General features: G+C 39.1%; 1 protein-coding gene across 3 annotated transcripts in view; it reads left to right on the forward strand.

The window, feature by feature from the left end:
- The window catches only part of LOC133620351 (uncharacterized), a 244253-nt gene that overhangs the window by 168480 nt on the left and 58102 nt on the right, over nucleotides 1-17671 (forward strand). For all 3 annotated transcript variants that reach the window (XM_061981793.1, XM_061981792.1, XM_061981794.1), the window contains 6 exons: nucleotides 3570-3623; nucleotides 3966-4010; nucleotides 5042-5086; nucleotides 5270-5323; nucleotides 14760-14813; nucleotides 14885-14938. In XM_061981793.1, coding sequence (XP_061837777.1) covers nucleotides 3570-3623; nucleotides 3966-4010; nucleotides 5042-5086; nucleotides 5270-5323; nucleotides 14760-14813; nucleotides 14885-14938 — 306 coding nt within the window. The remainder of the gene's footprint in view (nucleotides 1-3569; nucleotides 3624-3965; nucleotides 4011-5041; nucleotides 5087-5269; nucleotides 5324-14759; nucleotides 14814-14884; nucleotides 14939-17671) is intronic.

The following is a 17671-nucleotide window of genomic DNA, read 5'->3' on the forward strand; positions in this document are numbered from 1 at the left end:
ACTCACAACCTACCGATCTCAGGGCGGACACTCTAATCACTAGGCCACTGAGTAGGTAATACTCCAAGGAGTAATACTCCATGTCAGTGGGCGTTTGTAAAAGTCGGAAGGTGTCTGGTGGGTTAGGAATGGTTTGTTGTGATCCCAATATGCAGACCACAGCGGGAGGCAGCGTGCAGGTAAAAAGGTATGTAATGCTTAAACCAAAAATGAACAAAAGGGAAAGGAAAAGGCAATGGCTATGGCTATGCAAAACGAAAGCAAAACTGAACTGGCTACAAAGTAAACAGAAACAGAATGCTGGACGACAGCAAAAACTTACGGCGTCCACAAAGTACATCCGTACATGACATGGCAATTAACAATGTCCACACAAGGAAGGATAGCAACAACGTAAATAGCCTTGTATGCTAACACAAAGCAGGTGCGCGGAATAGCGCTCAAAGGAAGACATAAAAGCGCTACAGGAAAACACCAACAAAACAGGAAGGGCCACCAAAATAACAGCTCAAGACAAGAACTAAAGGACTACACACAGGAAAACACCAACAAACTCAAAATAAGGCACGACGACCTGGTGGAGTTTTCATTTTTTAACGTTTTCTGCTGGTGGTGCGCCTCCGGATTTTTTAATGAAAGAAATGTGCCTTGCCTCAAAAAAGGTTGAAAAACACTGGGTTATGTCACGCATCTTGCCGTATCTAAGCCAGTGTCAGCCGACTCCGTGGGTCTGGATATGGACCCGGTCGCGTGTGGAATGTCTAACTTTTCCAAGCTCGAGCAGCTTCAGATGCTAGCATTAACTTTGGTTAGCAAGACACTGTGTCACTACGCAGAAAAAGTAGTTCCTCTGTGTTAGCGCCCACAATAGCAATGTTGGTTAATATGCAGCTCACAGACAGTTGTTGGCGTTTAATGTTTTTTTTGGAGGACTTGATAGACAGAATTTACTTAATTTTTGTATTTCCTTATATTCTGTATTCACTTCCTTTCCAAGCACTTAGTTTGGTTTAATTTCCTGTTTGGCCCCCACCACTCTCCTGGCCTGAGCCCGCTCTCGCTTATTGGCAATCTGGAAACACCGGTTCCAGGCTGCCAATCAGGCTTCTGATTTAACCTTTTTAGTCGGGGCTGGATTGTTGCTAATCATAAAGACACGTTATGCTTCCTGTGCACTTCCCTGCTGCACTATAGCCAAAGTTTCTTTCCTATGAAATACTTTTTGACTCCTGTCTGCGCATTTTGGGGTCACGACTACTGCGATCCCCGTGACCTGCATTGTTAGCCGCCTCGTGTTAGCAATTGTTTACCATCTAGAACACACAGAAAAGGGAAAGACTGTGTTTGACTCACATAATGATTGTAAATGGGGACGGCGTGGCACAGTTGGGAGAGCGGCTGTGCCAGCAACCTGAGGGTTCCTGATTCAATCCCCATCTTCTACCAACCTAGTCACGTCCGTTGTGTCCTTGAGCAAGACACTTCACCCTTGCTCCTGATGGGTTGTGGTTAGGGCCTTGCATGGCAGCTCCCGCCATCAGTGTGTGAATGTGTGTGTGAATGGGTGAAGGTGGAAATAGTATCAAAGTGCTTGGAGTTCCTTGAAGGTAGAAAAGCGCTATACAAGTATAACCCATTTACCATTTACCATAAATGATGGACATTTTACAGAACCCAAAAGCAGTGAAGTTGCCACGTTGTGTAAATGGTAAATAAAAAGAGATTACAATGATTTGCAAATCCTTTTCAACTTATATTCAATTGAATAGACTGCAAAGACAAGATATTTAATGTTCACACTGAGGAACTTCATTTTTTTTTGCAAAAAATCATGAACTTTGGTTGCCAGAGAGGCATTTTTACCACTGTGTTACATGGCCTTTCCTTTTAACAACACTCAGTAAAGGTTTGGGAACTGAGGAGACACATTTTTGAAGTGGAATTATTTCCCATTCTTGCTTGATGTACAGCTAAAGTTGTTCAACAGTCTCCCTTCTGCTATTTTAGCCTTCTAATTGCGCCAGACATTTTCAATGGGAGACAAGTCTGGACTACAGGCAGGCCAGTCTAGTACCCGCACTCTTTACTATGAAGCCACGCTGTTGTAACACGTAGTTTGGCATTGTCTTACTGAAATAAGCAGGGGCATCTCTGATAACGTTGCTTGGATGGCAACATATGTTGCTCCAAAACCTGTATGTACCTTTCAGCCTTAATGGCGCCTTCACAGATGTGTAAGTTACCCATGTCTTGAGCACTAATACACCCCCATACCATCACAGATGCTGGCTTTTACACTATGCGCCGAGAACAATCCAGATGGTTCTTTTCCTCTTTGGTCCGGAAGACACAACGTCCGCAGTTTCCAAAAACAATTTGAAATGTGGACTCGTCAGACCACGGAACACTTTTCCACTTTGCATCAGTCCATCTAAGATGAGCTCGGGCCCAGCGAAGCGTTTCTGGGTGTTGTTGATGAATGGCTTTGGCTTTGCATAGTAGAGTTTTAACTTGCACCTACAGATGTAGCGACCAACTGTAGTTACTGACAGTGGTTTTCTGACGTGTTCCTGAGCCCATGTGTTGATATCCTTTACACACTGATGTCGCTTTTTGATGCAGTACCACCTGAGGGATCGAAGGTCCGTAATATCATTGTTTACGTGCAGTGATTTCTCCAGATTCTCTGAACCTTTTGATTATATTACGGAGCGTAGATGGTGAAATCCCTAAATTCCTTGCAATAGCTGGTTGGGAAATGTTGCTCTTAAACAATTTGCTCAAGCATTTGTTGACAAAGTGGTGACCCTCGCCCCATCCTTGTTTGTGAATGACTGAGCATTTCATGGAAGCTGCTTTTATACCCTATCATGGCACCCACCTGTTCCCAAATAGCCTTGTTCACCTGTGGGATAATAAGTGTTTGATGAGCATTCCTCAACTCTCTCTCTTTTTTGCCACTTGTTCCAGCTTTTTTGAAACATGTTGCAGGCATCAAATTCCAAATGAGCTAATAATTGCAAAAACAAATTAGGTTTTCCAGTTGGAACGTTAAATATCTTGTCTTTGCAGTCTATTCAATTGAATATAAGTTGAAAAGGATTTGCAAATGATTGTATTCTCTTTTTATTTACCATTTACACAATGTGACAACTTCACTGCTTTTGGGGTTTGTATTAGTTTCAACAATGATGAAGAAATATAAAGCACTTTTTACAACTGATTGGAGACGTGTGTGAGTGAGGCCTGCACGCGTTATGTCTTGGTCTTGTTTTCCCACAAAAAGTGTCGCTCATAAAGTTTAATGAGGATGACAGTTTGACCCTGGAATAGATGATTTCTGCAGAAAAAGAATCATCCAAGAGCAATCATGAATATAATAATCCTGGGCATGGATGAGAGTTAACTCAGTCCAGCTGACACATGTTTACCAAATAACTGTCATTGATGTAGGATAGACCCTCATAAATAAAAAAAGAGCGACTCGTCTAAAATAGAACACTTTGCTGTCACTTTAGTGTTTGAAACAAGATGAGTACAAGCCCTCCATTACACTTTGTTTCCCTCAGGGTCCGAGGGGTCCCGATGGCCGTGTGGGGGACGACGGGACCGGTGGACTGAAGGCGAGCACATTAAACTTTATCATGTGGAGGTTGCCAGCAGCTCTCTAATTGTACAGATCTGTCCCTGCTGTGGAAAGTTGGAAGAAACATTTTGTCTATCAAGTACAGATAAATCTTTAGCCTAGCAAAGATTAATAAATAATACGTTGTTTTTTTTCTGTCTGTTATTATTTTTAACATCTGAAGAGCTTTTAGGAATGTTTTTCTTAGATGTATAAAATACAAGTGAACCTCCCATCAAAGAGTGCTAAAATATGAAATGGCAAAACTCTCTGAAGCGTTTGAAATATGGAGGATTTTTCCTTTTTTTTTTTTACTGACTTGCGGATGTATTTTATGCAGGGCTCTGATGGTCCGCCAGGAAATATGGGGCTCCCTGGTGATGTGGTAGGTAACAAATAATTAATTATAATAATTATTTGCGATGGTAGACAAGGCTTTCAAAGTTGAAGTCATAACTTTTGTAGCGGATATCAAATATTAAAGATAAGTTCCACATGTTAAATGTATTGTTCATACATGATATTTTACACACACACACACACACACACACACACACACACACACACACACACACACACACACACACACACACACACACACACACACACACATATATATATATATAAACATATATACAGTTGTGGTTAAAAGTTTACACACACTTGTAAAGAGCATAATGTCATGGCTGTCTTCAGTTTACAACAATTGGAAGGTTGGGTCTTGGGCGCAGTTGGGTGTTCCAACAGGACAATGACCCCAAACACACGTCAAAAGTGGTAAAGGAATGGCTAAATCAGGCTAGAATTAAGGTTTTAGAATGGCCTTCCCAAAGTCCTGACTTAAAAGTGTGGACAATGCTGAAGAAACAAGTCCATGTCAGAAAACCAACACATTTAGCTGAACTGCACTAATTTTGTGAAGAGGAGTGGTCAAAAATTCAAGCAGAAGCTTGCCAGAAGCTTGTGGATGGCTACCAAAAGCGCCTTATTGCAGTGAAACTTGCCAAGGGACATGTAAGCAAATATTAACATTGCTGTATGTATACTTTTGACCCAGCAGATTTGCTCACATTTTCAGTAGACCCATAATAAATGTATAAAAGAAGCAAACTTCATGAATGTTTTTTGTGACCAACAAGTATGTGCTCCAATCACCCTATCACAAAAACATAAGAGTTAAAAAAATGATTGGAAACTCAAGACAAACATGACATTATGTTCTTTACAAGTGTATGCACACTTTGTATATGTATGTATATGTATATGTATATATATATATATATATATATATATATATATATATATATATATATATATATATATATATATATATATATATATATATATGTATGTATCCACTTTGAAAACAGTTGTACTGTAATATACATGTATTATATTTGTGTTGTGTCACTGCAGGGAAAGCTGGGCGAGCCCGGTGAAGCTGGGCCAAGGGGATTTCCGGTAAGGTGCAAGATTGATTGATTGATTGATTGAAACTTTTATTAGTAGATTGCACAGTGAAGTACATATTCCGTAGAATTGATCACTAAATGGTAACACCCGACTAAGTTTTTCAACTTGTTTAAGTCGGGGTCATACACACTTATAAAAGAAAAATTAAAGGTACAATACGTCTTGTTTTAGGGTGTCCAAGGACCCTCGGGCCCATCAGGAGATAAAGGAGTTGCTGGGGACACAGTGAGTCATATTACTTCCAAGTCATTGTTGTATTATCTGTACTTCCAAGCAGGAACTGTCTTGATTCCTAATAGTAGAAGTCCGAGATCATTGATATATATACACCTATGTATCATTGATTTATATACAACTATATATCATTGATTTATATACAACTATATATCATTGATTTATATACAACTATATATCATTGATTTATATACAACTATATATCATTGATATATATACACCTAAATATAATTGATATATATACACCTATTTATCATTGATATATATACACCTATATATCATTGATATATATACACCTAAATATCATTGATATATATACACACCTATATATCATTGATACATATACACCTAAATATCATTGATATATATACACACCTATACATTATTGATATATATACACCTAAATATCATTGATATATATAGATAGATAGATATATATATATATATATATATATATATATATATATATATATATATATATATATATATACACCTATACTGTATATTATTGATATATATACACCTTTATATCATTGATTTATATATAACTGTATATTATTGATATATATATACCTATATATTATTGAGATATATATATATATATATATATATATATATATATATATAAATATATATACCTATATATCATTGATATACCGTATTTTTCGGAGTATAAGTCGCTCCGGAGTATAAGTCGCACCGGCCAAAAATGCATAATAAAGAAGGAAAAAAACATATGTAAGTCGCACTGTATAAGAAATATAAGTTGCAAGTTGAAAGTTGCAAGTTGCAAGTTGAAAAATAAGTTGCATTTTTAGGGGAAATTTATTTGATAAAACCCAACACCAAGAATAGACATTTGAAAGGCAATTTAAAATAAATAAAGAATAGTGAACAACAGGCTGAATAAGTGTACGTTATATGAGGCATAAATAACCAACCGAGAACGTGCCTGGTATGTTAACGTAACATATTATGGTAAGAGTCATTCAAATAACTATAACATATAGAACATGCTATACGTTTACCAAACAATCTGTCACTCCTAATCGCTAAATCCCATGAAATCTTATACGTCTAGTCTCTTACGTGAATGAGCTAAATAATATTATTTGATATTTTACGGTAATGTGTTAATCATTTCACACATAAGTCGCTCCTGAGTATAAGTCGTACCCCCAGCCAAACTGTGAAAAAAACTGCGATTTATAGTCCGAAAAATACGGTATATACACCTTTATATCATTAATTTATATAGACATATATATCATTGATATATACATACCTATATATCACTGATATATATACACCTATATATCATTGACATATATACACCTATATATCATTGATATATATACACCTATTTTTCATTGATATATATACACCTAAATATCATTGATATATATACACCTATATATCATTGATTTATATATACACCTATATATTATTGATATATATATATACACCTATACATCATTGATTTATAAATACACCTATATATCATTGATATACAGGTATATACACCTATATATCATTGATTTATATATACACCTATATATCATGAATATATATACCCCTATATATCATTGATTTATATATACATCTATATATCATTGATTTATATATACACCTAAATATCATTGATATATATACACCTAAATATTATTGATATATATACACACCTATATATCATTGATATATATACACCTAAATATCATTGATATATATACACCTATATATCATTGACATATATATACACCTTTATATCATTGATTTATATATACACCTATATATCATTGATTTATATATACCTATATATCATTGATATATATATATATATATATATACCTATATATCATTGATATATATACACCTATATATAATTGATATATATACACCTTTATATCATTGATTTATATATACCTATGGGGATGATACTCAAAACCGGTTTTCCCGGTTGTTCGATAAGAAAAGAACCGAGTCCTCGGACTCAAATCCCTTTTTGAGAACCGGTACCCGTTATCGAGACCACTATAGTAAAGAAAAAGAGTTGGTTCTTTATTCGAATCCCTGGGAACGAATCCCGTCCCGACCAGAAATGCCCTTTGAGACATCACAAGAAATGACGTCACGTAGCTCAGTCATTAGGCACAGATAGGGAAAGCAGGAAAAAAATGGACCGGAAAAAGCGCTCCAAGGTGTAATAAAGTTCAAAACAAAAGGTATAATCCAATGAATAACTTTACTGAGAGATTTGAGCAGGGTACAAACACATGACAAACACTTTTACGACCAACCGGAAACATAGCAACCAGGCTAGCAACGCACCTCATTTACGGCAGCTGTCGCAACGTTCTTAAAGCAACCGCAGCACATACATATATATACAACATATATGACATGATCTCCCTTTTTTATCTTTCGTTTTTCTTTCCTTGTAAACAAAAACAAAATCACACTGTATATGTGTTGTCTGTCTAATTATAAATAATGCAGACGAGGCGTGTAGGCTGAGTTCTTGACGTTTACTTTCACAGCATCCTCATAACCTCTTTCTTTGCTGCCGGGTGGCGACATGCAACAACACTTTTCGGGGCTACCGCGCATGCTCGTCACTCCCGTTGCATGCTGGGTAGTGTAGTTGTTATATTCCCTAGCCTAGCTCATAAGATCACATATTTCCCCCTATAAAGAAATAATGTTAACTCAATAAAGTGTATTTCTTTTTTTAGCTTTAACTTTCCATTTTTTAGCATTGTAACCACATTTGCAAACAACTTTTCTCTTCATAGAATTTTCTTTCAATAAAGAAATAAAGTGCAAAAATGTCAAAGCATCATAACAGTTATGTCAAATAGCAGCAGAAGTGCACTTTTTTTGTGCCCAAGGGACTGATTTTATTTAACACTATATTATTATTTATACACCTATAGTGATCACAGAGACAGGTTGTTTTTGTGTTACTGTATATATTTGTTTTTCTGATTCTGAAAAATCCCACTTAATATACTTTGGGTAACAGTCAATATTTATTTATTTTATTTTATTTTTTTAGGGGGGTAACAGTCAATATTTATTTATTTATTAGATTTTATTTTTTTCTTATATAATAAATGTGAGCTTTTGTTAAACCAAATATTGTGTGTTTTTTTCCATATACAACAACCTGGACTCGATAAGAGAATCTATAAGGAATCGGTTTGATAAGAGGATTCGATAATAGGCTTGAACGCGATCATTTCTTATCAAACATCATCCCTATATACCTATATATCATTGATATATATACACCTATATATCATTGATATATATACACTTACATATATATCGTTGATATATATACACCTATATATCATTGATATATATACACTTATATATCATTATAAATGATAAATGATAAATGGGTTGTACTTGTATAGCGCTTTTCTACCTTCAAGGTACTCAAAGCGCTTTGACACTGTTTCCACATTCACCCATTCACACACACATTCACACACTGATGGAGGGAGCTGCCATGCAAGGCGCTACCAGCACCCATCAGGAGCAAGGGTGAAGTGTCTTGCTCAGGACACAACGGACATGACGAGGTTGGTACTAGGTGGGGATTGAACCAGGGACCCTCGGGTTGCGCACGGCCACTCTTCCACTGCACCACGCCGTCCCATTGATATATATACACCTATATATCATCCATCCATCCATCTTCTTCCGCTTATCCGAGGTCGGGTCGCTGTGGCAGCAGCCTAAGGAGGGAAGCCCAGACTTTCCTCTCCCCAGCCACTTCGTCCAGCTCTTCCCGGGGGATCCCGAGGCGTTCCCAGGCCAGCCGGGAGACATAGTCTTCCCAACGTGTCCTGGGTCTTCCCCGTGGCCTCCTACCAGTCGGACGTGCCCTAAACACCTCCCTAGGGAGGCGTTCGGGTGGCATCCTGACCAGATGCCCGAACCACCTCATCTGGCTCCTTTCGATGTGGAGGAGCAGCGGCTTTACTTTGAACTCCCCCCGGATGGCAGAGCTTCTCACCCTATCTCTAAGGGAGAGCCCCGCCACCCGGCGGAGGAAACTCATTTCGGCCGCTTGTACTCGTGATCTTGTCCTTTCGGTCATAACCCAAAGCTCATGACCATAGGTGAGGATGGGAACGTAGATCGACCGGTAAATTGAGAGTTTTGCCTTCCGGCTCAGCTCCTTCTTCACCACAACGGATTGATACAGCGTCCGCATTACTGAAGACGCCGCACCGATCTGCCTGTCGATCTCGCGATCCACGCTTCCCTCACTTGTGAACAAGACTCCGAGGTACTTGAACTCCTCCACTTGGGGCAGGGTCTCCTCCCAACCCGGAGATGGCACTCCACCCTTTTCCAGCCGAGAACCATGGACTCGGACTTGGAGGTGCTGATTCTCATCCCAGTTGCTTCACACTTGGCTGCGAACCGATCCAGTGAGAGCTGAAGATCTTGGTCAGATGAAGCCATCAGGACCACATCATCTGCAAAAAGCAGAGACCTAATCCTGAAGCCACCAAACCGGATCCACTCAATGCTTTGACTGCGCCTAGAAATTCTGTCCATAAAAGTTATCAACAGAGTCGGTGACAAAAGGGCAGCCTTGGCGGAGTCCAACCCTCACTGGAAACGTGTCCGACTTACTGCCGGCAATGCGGACTAAGCTCTGATACTGATCGTACAGGGAGCGGACCGCCACAATCAGACAGTCCGATACCCCATACTCTCTGAGCACTCACCACAGGACTTCCCGAGGGACACGGTCGAATACCTTCTCCAAGTCCACAAAACACATGTAGACTGGTTGGGCAAACTCCCATGCACCCTCAAGGACCCTGCCGAGAGTATAGAGCTGGTCCACAGTTCCACGACCAGGACGAAAACCACACTGTTCCTCCTGAATCCGAGGTTCGACTATCCGGCGTAGCCTCCTCTCCAGTACACCTGAATAGACCTTACCGGGAAGTCTGAGGAGTGTGATCCCACGATAGTTGGAACACACCCTCCGGTTCCCCTTCTTAAAGAGAGGAACCACCACCCCAGTCTGCCAATCCAGAGGTACCGCCCCCGATGTCCACGCGATGCTGCAGAGTCTTGTCAACCAAGACAGCCCCACAGCATCCAGAGCCTTAAGGAACTCCGGGCGGATTTCATCCACCCCCGGGACCTTGCCACCGAGGAGCTTTTTAACTACCTCAGCAACCTCAGCCCCAGAAATAAGAGAGCCCATCACAGATTCCCCAGGCACTGCTTCCTCATAGGAAGACGTGTTGGTGGGATTGAGGAGGTCTTCGAAGTATTCCCTCCACCGATCCACAACATCCGCAGTCGAGGTCAGCAGAACACCATCCTCACCATACACGGTGTTGACAGTGCACTGCTTCCCCTTCCTGAGGCGGCAGATGGTGGTCCAGAATCACTTCGAAGCCGTCCGGATGTCGTTTTTAATGGCTTCCCCGAACTCCTCCCATGTCCGAGTTTTTGCCTCCGCGACCGCTGAAGCCGCACACCGCTTGGCCTGTTGGTACCTGTCCGCTGCCTCCGGAGTCCTATGAGCCAAAAGAACCCGATAGGACTCCTTCTTCAGCTTGACGGCATCCCTCACCGCCGGTGTCCACCAGCGGGTTCTAGGATTACCGCCACGACAGGCACCAACCACCTTGCGACCACAGCTCCTATCAGCCGCCTCGGCAATAGAGGTGCGGAACATGGTCCACTCGGACTCAATGTCCAGGTCCTCCGTCGTGACATGTTCAAAGTTCTTCCGGAGGTGGGAATTGAAACTCTCTCTGACAGGAGACTCTGCCAGACGTTCCCAGCAGACCCTCACAATGCGTTTGGGCCTGCCAGGTCTGTCAAGCATCCTCTCCCACCATCGCAGCCAACTCACCACCAGGTGGTGATCGGTAGAAAGCTCCGCCCCTCTCTTCACCCGGGTGTCCAAAACATGAGGCCGCAAATTCGATGACACAACTACAAAGTCGATCATGGAACTGCGGCCTAGGGTGTCCTGGTGCCTAGTGCACATATGGACACCCTTATTTTGAACATGGTGTTTGTTATGGACAATCTGTGACGAGCACAAAAGTCCAATAACAAAACACCACTCGGGTTCAGATCCGGGCGGCCATTCTTCCCAATCACGCCTCGCCAGGTTTCACTGTCGTTGCCAAGGACTCGTCAAAGCCTGCATGTTGGAGTTCAACCTATATATCATTGATATATATATATATATATATATATATATATATATATATATATACTGTATATATATATACACCTATATATCATTGATTTATAGGTATATATATTGATATATACACCTATATATCAATGATATATATACCTATTAGGGTTGTACAGTGAATGCACTAATGAATCAAAAATGGTACTATACTCTGTTTGAAAAGTCCCAGTTCGCCGTATTTTTTTTTTAACAGGCATGACGGCGTGTTGTGGTGTCGTGACATTGCTGGTTTTACGAGCAGAGGAGCATGTTCGGCAGCGCACACACACGGAGTACTTACAAGCAGATACAGGGTGTAGACAGAAAAGAGAGAATGGACGCATTTTAGTGTAAAAAGTAAAGATAAAGGTGAAGTTATAACACTGAAACACCCTCAGGAAGAGATGCTTTAAGACATGGCTAGTTAGCTCGCAGCTAACATCCATCCGCAGTCGGCAGTGTTTTAAACTACTTTTAAATCACTAATCCTGGCCTCCATGGTGACAAATAAAGTAAGTTTCCACAAGTACTATTATCACTGGAGGACGAGGAATAGCTAAACATGCTTCACGACACACCCTCGGAGGATACAATAGCTCACCGGCGTTACAATGTAAACAAACGCCATGGGTGGATCTACTCCTGACATCCACTGTAATGATACCAAGTACAGGAGCGTATCTAGTCGATACTACTATGATTACGATATTCCATACTAGACAAGTTGTCTAGTATGTTCACTATTTTATTTAGGGACCAAATTACAATAATAAATATATATTTAATGTACACTAAGATTTTTTGTTCAAATAAAGATAATAATGAAATTTTTTGTGGTGCCCTTTATTTAGAAAAGTACCGAAATACATTTTGGTACAGATACCAAAATATTGGTATCGGGACAACCCTACCACATATCAAAAATATTTTTTGGCCAGTTTCTCTCTTAAGGTGCTTTAATTTCCTGTCGTTTAGGCGTAAAAAACAAAATCATGAAAAATAATAGAGACTCTGGTCTTCCCAAAAGTCATAATAAATATCTACAAATAAGACACAAGTCAGCTGCACGCGTGCTGACGAGGACCAGAGGGCGGGAGCACATGACACCAGTTTTAAAGTCGCTGGGTCAATTTTAAAGTTCTTTTATTTTGTTTAAATGTCTTAATGGCATCGCGCCCTCTTGTTTATCTGACCGGTTTTTACCCTAGCAACCCTCGCGGATCCTGAGGTTCTCTGGCACCAAACTTTTACCTTCACTAAATCCCAGAACAAAGACATTTAGTCAGTATGGCGCCACCTGCCAGAGAGACTCAGGACTGCAGAGATCGGTGTTATTTTTTCTTAAAAAGGTTAAAAGCACTCTTTTCAATCAGCTATTTTACTGACGATTTAAAACTCTTCCTAGGTTCTATTCATTTTTATTCTGTTATTTTCTATTTTATTTATTGCTTTCATTACGACACTTGCTATTGTTATGTGTGAATGTTCCAAACATTCACACGTTTTCTACACCAAAATTCATCTATTTATTCTTCTTCTTCTTCTCCAGATTTTGGCGCACTCTACCTTCCACATTTTTCTTCCAGTTCAAACCGTTCCAACTTCAAACTGTTCAGCCTATTCGGGAATCATGGGTTTTCCCTTGACAAATTGCAAAAGTTCCCAGATTTCCAGGTTTTCCGGGACATTTTTCCCATTCAAAATGAATTGGCCATTTTTCAAACTTTCACCATTTCCACATTTTTCAACCTATTCAAACCATTCCACTTTCAACACATTTCACCATCCTGGATATTCAAATGATCATTTTTCTAAGTTCAAAAAAATTCCAGGATATTCCAGAATTCCTGGTTTTCCAAAGCCTTATTTCCACCCTTTATTTTGGCGACTACTCTTTCCACAATTTTCAACTCACTTCAACCATTCCACCGTCAAATCATTCCTCTTAATGAGGACAAAAAACAAAGTTGTTTTTTGAACTGGAAAAATTCCCTGTTTTCCCGAAATCTCGTAATACCATTTCTCAATTAAAAATTTTACTACTTCAACATTTCTCGACTGATTTGAAAAATTCCAACACTAACCATTCATTCAGCCCATTCAAGTTTTTTTTTTACCATTTTCCAAAAAAATCCCACTTTTCCCGAAATTCCCAAATTTCAATGAAATTCCCATTGAAATCAATGGGACATTTTTCAAAGTTCCACAACTCCCACATTTGTTATCTGATTCAAACCGTTCCAACTTCAAAACATTTACCCTATTGAAAAAATCCCGGATTTCCTAGAATTCCCAGTTTTCAGGGACTTTTTCCCCATTCAAAATGAATTATCCATTTTTCAAACTTTCACAATTCCCACATTTTTCAACCTATTCATTCAACTCATCCTGAAAATTAAAACTACCATTTTTCCACACATTTCCAGGAATTCCTTTTTCTTTCTAACCTTATTTCCAACCTTTTTTTAATGTGATGAGTCCTTTCACATTTTTCAAAGCATTTCAACTGTTCCACTGTCAAAATATTCTGCTAACGTCCCGCTTTTCCCAAAATTCCCAAATTTCCAGGAAGTTCCCATTGAAATGAATAGGACATTTTTCCAAGTTACACAACTCCCACATTTGTAATCTGATTCAAACCGTTCCAACTTCAAAACATTCCACTCATCCTGGACATTCAAACTAACACTTTCCCAAGTTCTAAACTAAATTCTGTTTTTCCTGGAAATTCGAACTCTTCAACATTCAAACTATTCTTACATTCATACTACATTCGGTCAGTTTTTCACTTTAACTTCAGCATTGGAGCATTCACACGCAATTCTTTCAGGAGTTGCCTTTTCTAGTTACTATCTAATATTTTAATTTATTTGTCAATGCCATCCATCCATTTTCTACCGCTTATTCCCTTTGGGGTCGCGGGGGGCGCTGGAGCCTATCTCAGCTACAATCGGGCGGAAGGCGGGGTACACCCTGGACAAGTCGCCACCTCATCGCAGTATTTGTCAATGTATTTTTTTAAATATTTTGTGTATATACTGTACATTTTTTAAATGTATTTTTTTTCGATCAGATGAATTTTAAGTATGTTGAAGGTGGCGTTTTGTTTGTGCTTTTAGTCATGGACTAAAAGCACAAACTAATCCTTCTTCCACAAGTAAGACTATTGATGGCCTACCTTCATGCCTGCAGGGAGCAGCAGGGCCCCCAGGAACCATCGGTCCCACGGGGGAGATGGGAACATCTGTGAGTCTGATCACACCGCCGCTTTTAGAATTGCAACACGCCTTCCTTATGGTGGTCTGCGTTTCTGACAGGGGTTGCCAGGCAAGATCGGAGAGAAAGGATTGTCTGGTGAACCTGGAGAGAAGGTAAAGGTATTTTCAATTGGAATTGCGTGTGAACGCTTTATGTGTGGCAAGTCACGGGAAGTCAAACTGAAATGCTAACGTTAGCATGCCGACAGAGTGTTATATAACTCTTACGCGTACACATGAAACATTTGCTAAAAACATGCTATTGTTAGCATGCTAGCAGTTACCATGTGTCAGGTACCAGGTTATATAGTTCTGAGATGTACGTCGGCAAAATTGGCAAAAAAAAAGTTAGAATGCTTAGGTTAGTAAACAGTTAGCATATATCCCATACCAAGTTATATATGACTGTGGTGCCAATGTTGGCATGCTAACAGTTAATATGTGTCAAGTACCAAGTTATATGGTTCTGAGGTGTACAGTGGCTAAATTGGCTAAAAAAGGTAGCATGCTAACAGTTAACACATGTAACATATCAAGCCATATGACCGAGGTTTGCGGTAACAAAAAGATGGCAAAAAAGCTAATGTCAAGTACCAAGTTATATGACACTGTGGTAAACAAACACATTCAGAATTAGCTACAAAAACAAACATGCGAATATTAGCATTTTAACAGTTAACATGTGTCAAGTACCAAGTTATATGGTTCTGAGGTGCACAGTGGCTAAATTGGCAAAAAAAAAAAAAAAAAAAAAGTAGCATGCTGCTGCTAGCATGCTGACAGTTAACATATGCAAAATTCCAAGCCATATGTCTGAGGTGTGCGGCGACAAAAAGTTGGCAAAAAAAGTTAGCATGCTAACATTTTTCATATGTCAAGTACCAAGTTATATGACTTTGTGGTAAACGGTTGCAAAATTAGCATTATAAAGTTAACGTGTGCCATGGATCATTATGATAACATGATTACATTTAAAAGACTCTTTAAAAAAGAAGTACTGAAGAAGTACGAGGAGGAAAGAGAGTGATGCCCTCAGCACAGAGCCATGGGAGAGAGGTGTATGGTCAGAGAGTGTTTGGGCCTGTGTGTGTGTGTATGTGTGTGTGTGTGTGTGTGTGTGTGTGTGTGTGTGTGTGTGTGTGTGTGTGTGTGTGTGTGTGTGTGTGTGTGTGTGTGTGTGTGTGTGTTTTGTCTCGTCTTGTCTTGTTTTATAGTAACAGTGGTACTATTGTATTGTTAGTATACAGGAATTTTTCTGGTTTTTGTTTGTATAGTATTGTTCTTGTATTATATTGTTTATGTTAAATGTGGAATGAGTGAGAGGGGTTGGGATATTATAAGATTCTGCTTCATCCAACCCCTTTTCAAGCCTTGCATAAATGTCCCTGCCAAAATGTTTTTAAAAAAAGTGTGTATTGTTGTACTATGCAGGTTTGAAATAAATAATTCAATCAATCATGACTAAGTTGAAAAAGTTAGCATGCTAGTGTTAACATTCTAACATTTTTCATATGTCCAGCACCAAGTTATACAACTGTGGTAAACGGTTGAAAATTAGCATTAAAAGTTAACGTGTGTCATGGACCATTATGACTAAGTTGAAAAAGTTAGCATGCTAACATTTTTCATATGTCAAGTACCAAGTTATACAACTGTGGTAAACGGTTGAAATTTAGCATTAAAAGTTAACATGTGTCATAGACCATTATGACTAAGTTGAAAAATGTTGTATGCTAATGTTAGCATGCTAACATTTGTCATATGTCAAGTACCAAGTTATAGGACAGTGGTAAACGGTTGCAAGATTAGCATTACAAGTTAATGTGTGTCATGGACCATTATGAATAAGTTGAAAAAGTTAGCATTCTAATGCTACAATGCTAACAGTTAGCCTAATGTCACAAACCAAGTCATATGGCTGAGGTGTATGGTGGCAAAATTGGCTGAAAAAGCTAGCATGCTAACATTAGCATTCTAACATTTACCATATGTTAAGTACGAAGTTATATGACTGTGGTAAATGCATGCAAATCTAGCTCATAATTCAAGCATGCAAATGTTAGCATTTTGACAGTTAGCAGGTGTCAAGTACCAAGTTATATGGTTCTGAGGTGTACAGTGGCTAAATTGGCAACAACAAAAAAAGGTACCATTCTGATGTAACAATTAATATATGTAACATACTAAGCCAGATGACTGAGATGTGCGATGACAAAAAGTTGAAAAAAAAAGTTAGTATGCTAATGTTCGTATGCTAACATTTTTCATATGTCAAGTACCAAGTTATATGACTGTGGTAAACACGTGCAAAACTAGCATTAAAAGTTCATGTCTGTCATGGACCATTATGACTAAGTTAGTATGCTAGCATTTGTCATATGTCAAGTACCAAGTTATAGGACTGTGGTAAACGATTGCAAAATTAGCATTAAAAATTAACGTGTGTCATGGACCATTATGAATAAGTTGAACAAATTAGCATTCTAATGCTACCATGCTAACAGTTAGCCTATGTCACAAACCAAGTCATATGGCTGAGGTGTACGGTGGCAAAATTGACTGAAAAAGCTAGCATGCTAACATTAGCATGCAAACATTTACCATATGTTAAGTACAAAGTTATATGACTGTGGTAAACGCATGCAAATTTAGCTTGTAATTCAAGCATGCGAATGTTAGCGATTTGACAGTTAGCATGTGTCAAGTACCAAGTTATATGGTTCTGTGCGGGGACAAAAAGTTGGAAAAAAAGTTAGTATGCTAATGTTAGCATGCTAACATTTTTCATATACCAAGTACAAAGTTATATGACTGTGGTAAACATGCAAAATTAGCATTAAAAGTTAA

This window comes from Nerophis lumbriciformis, linkage group LG24 (genome assembly GCF_033978685.3).
Source record: "Nerophis lumbriciformis linkage group LG24, RoL_Nlum_v2.1, whole genome shotgun sequence".
Classification (NCBI taxonomy): domain Eukaryota; kingdom Metazoa; phylum Chordata; class Actinopteri; order Syngnathiformes; family Syngnathidae; genus Nerophis; species Nerophis lumbriciformis.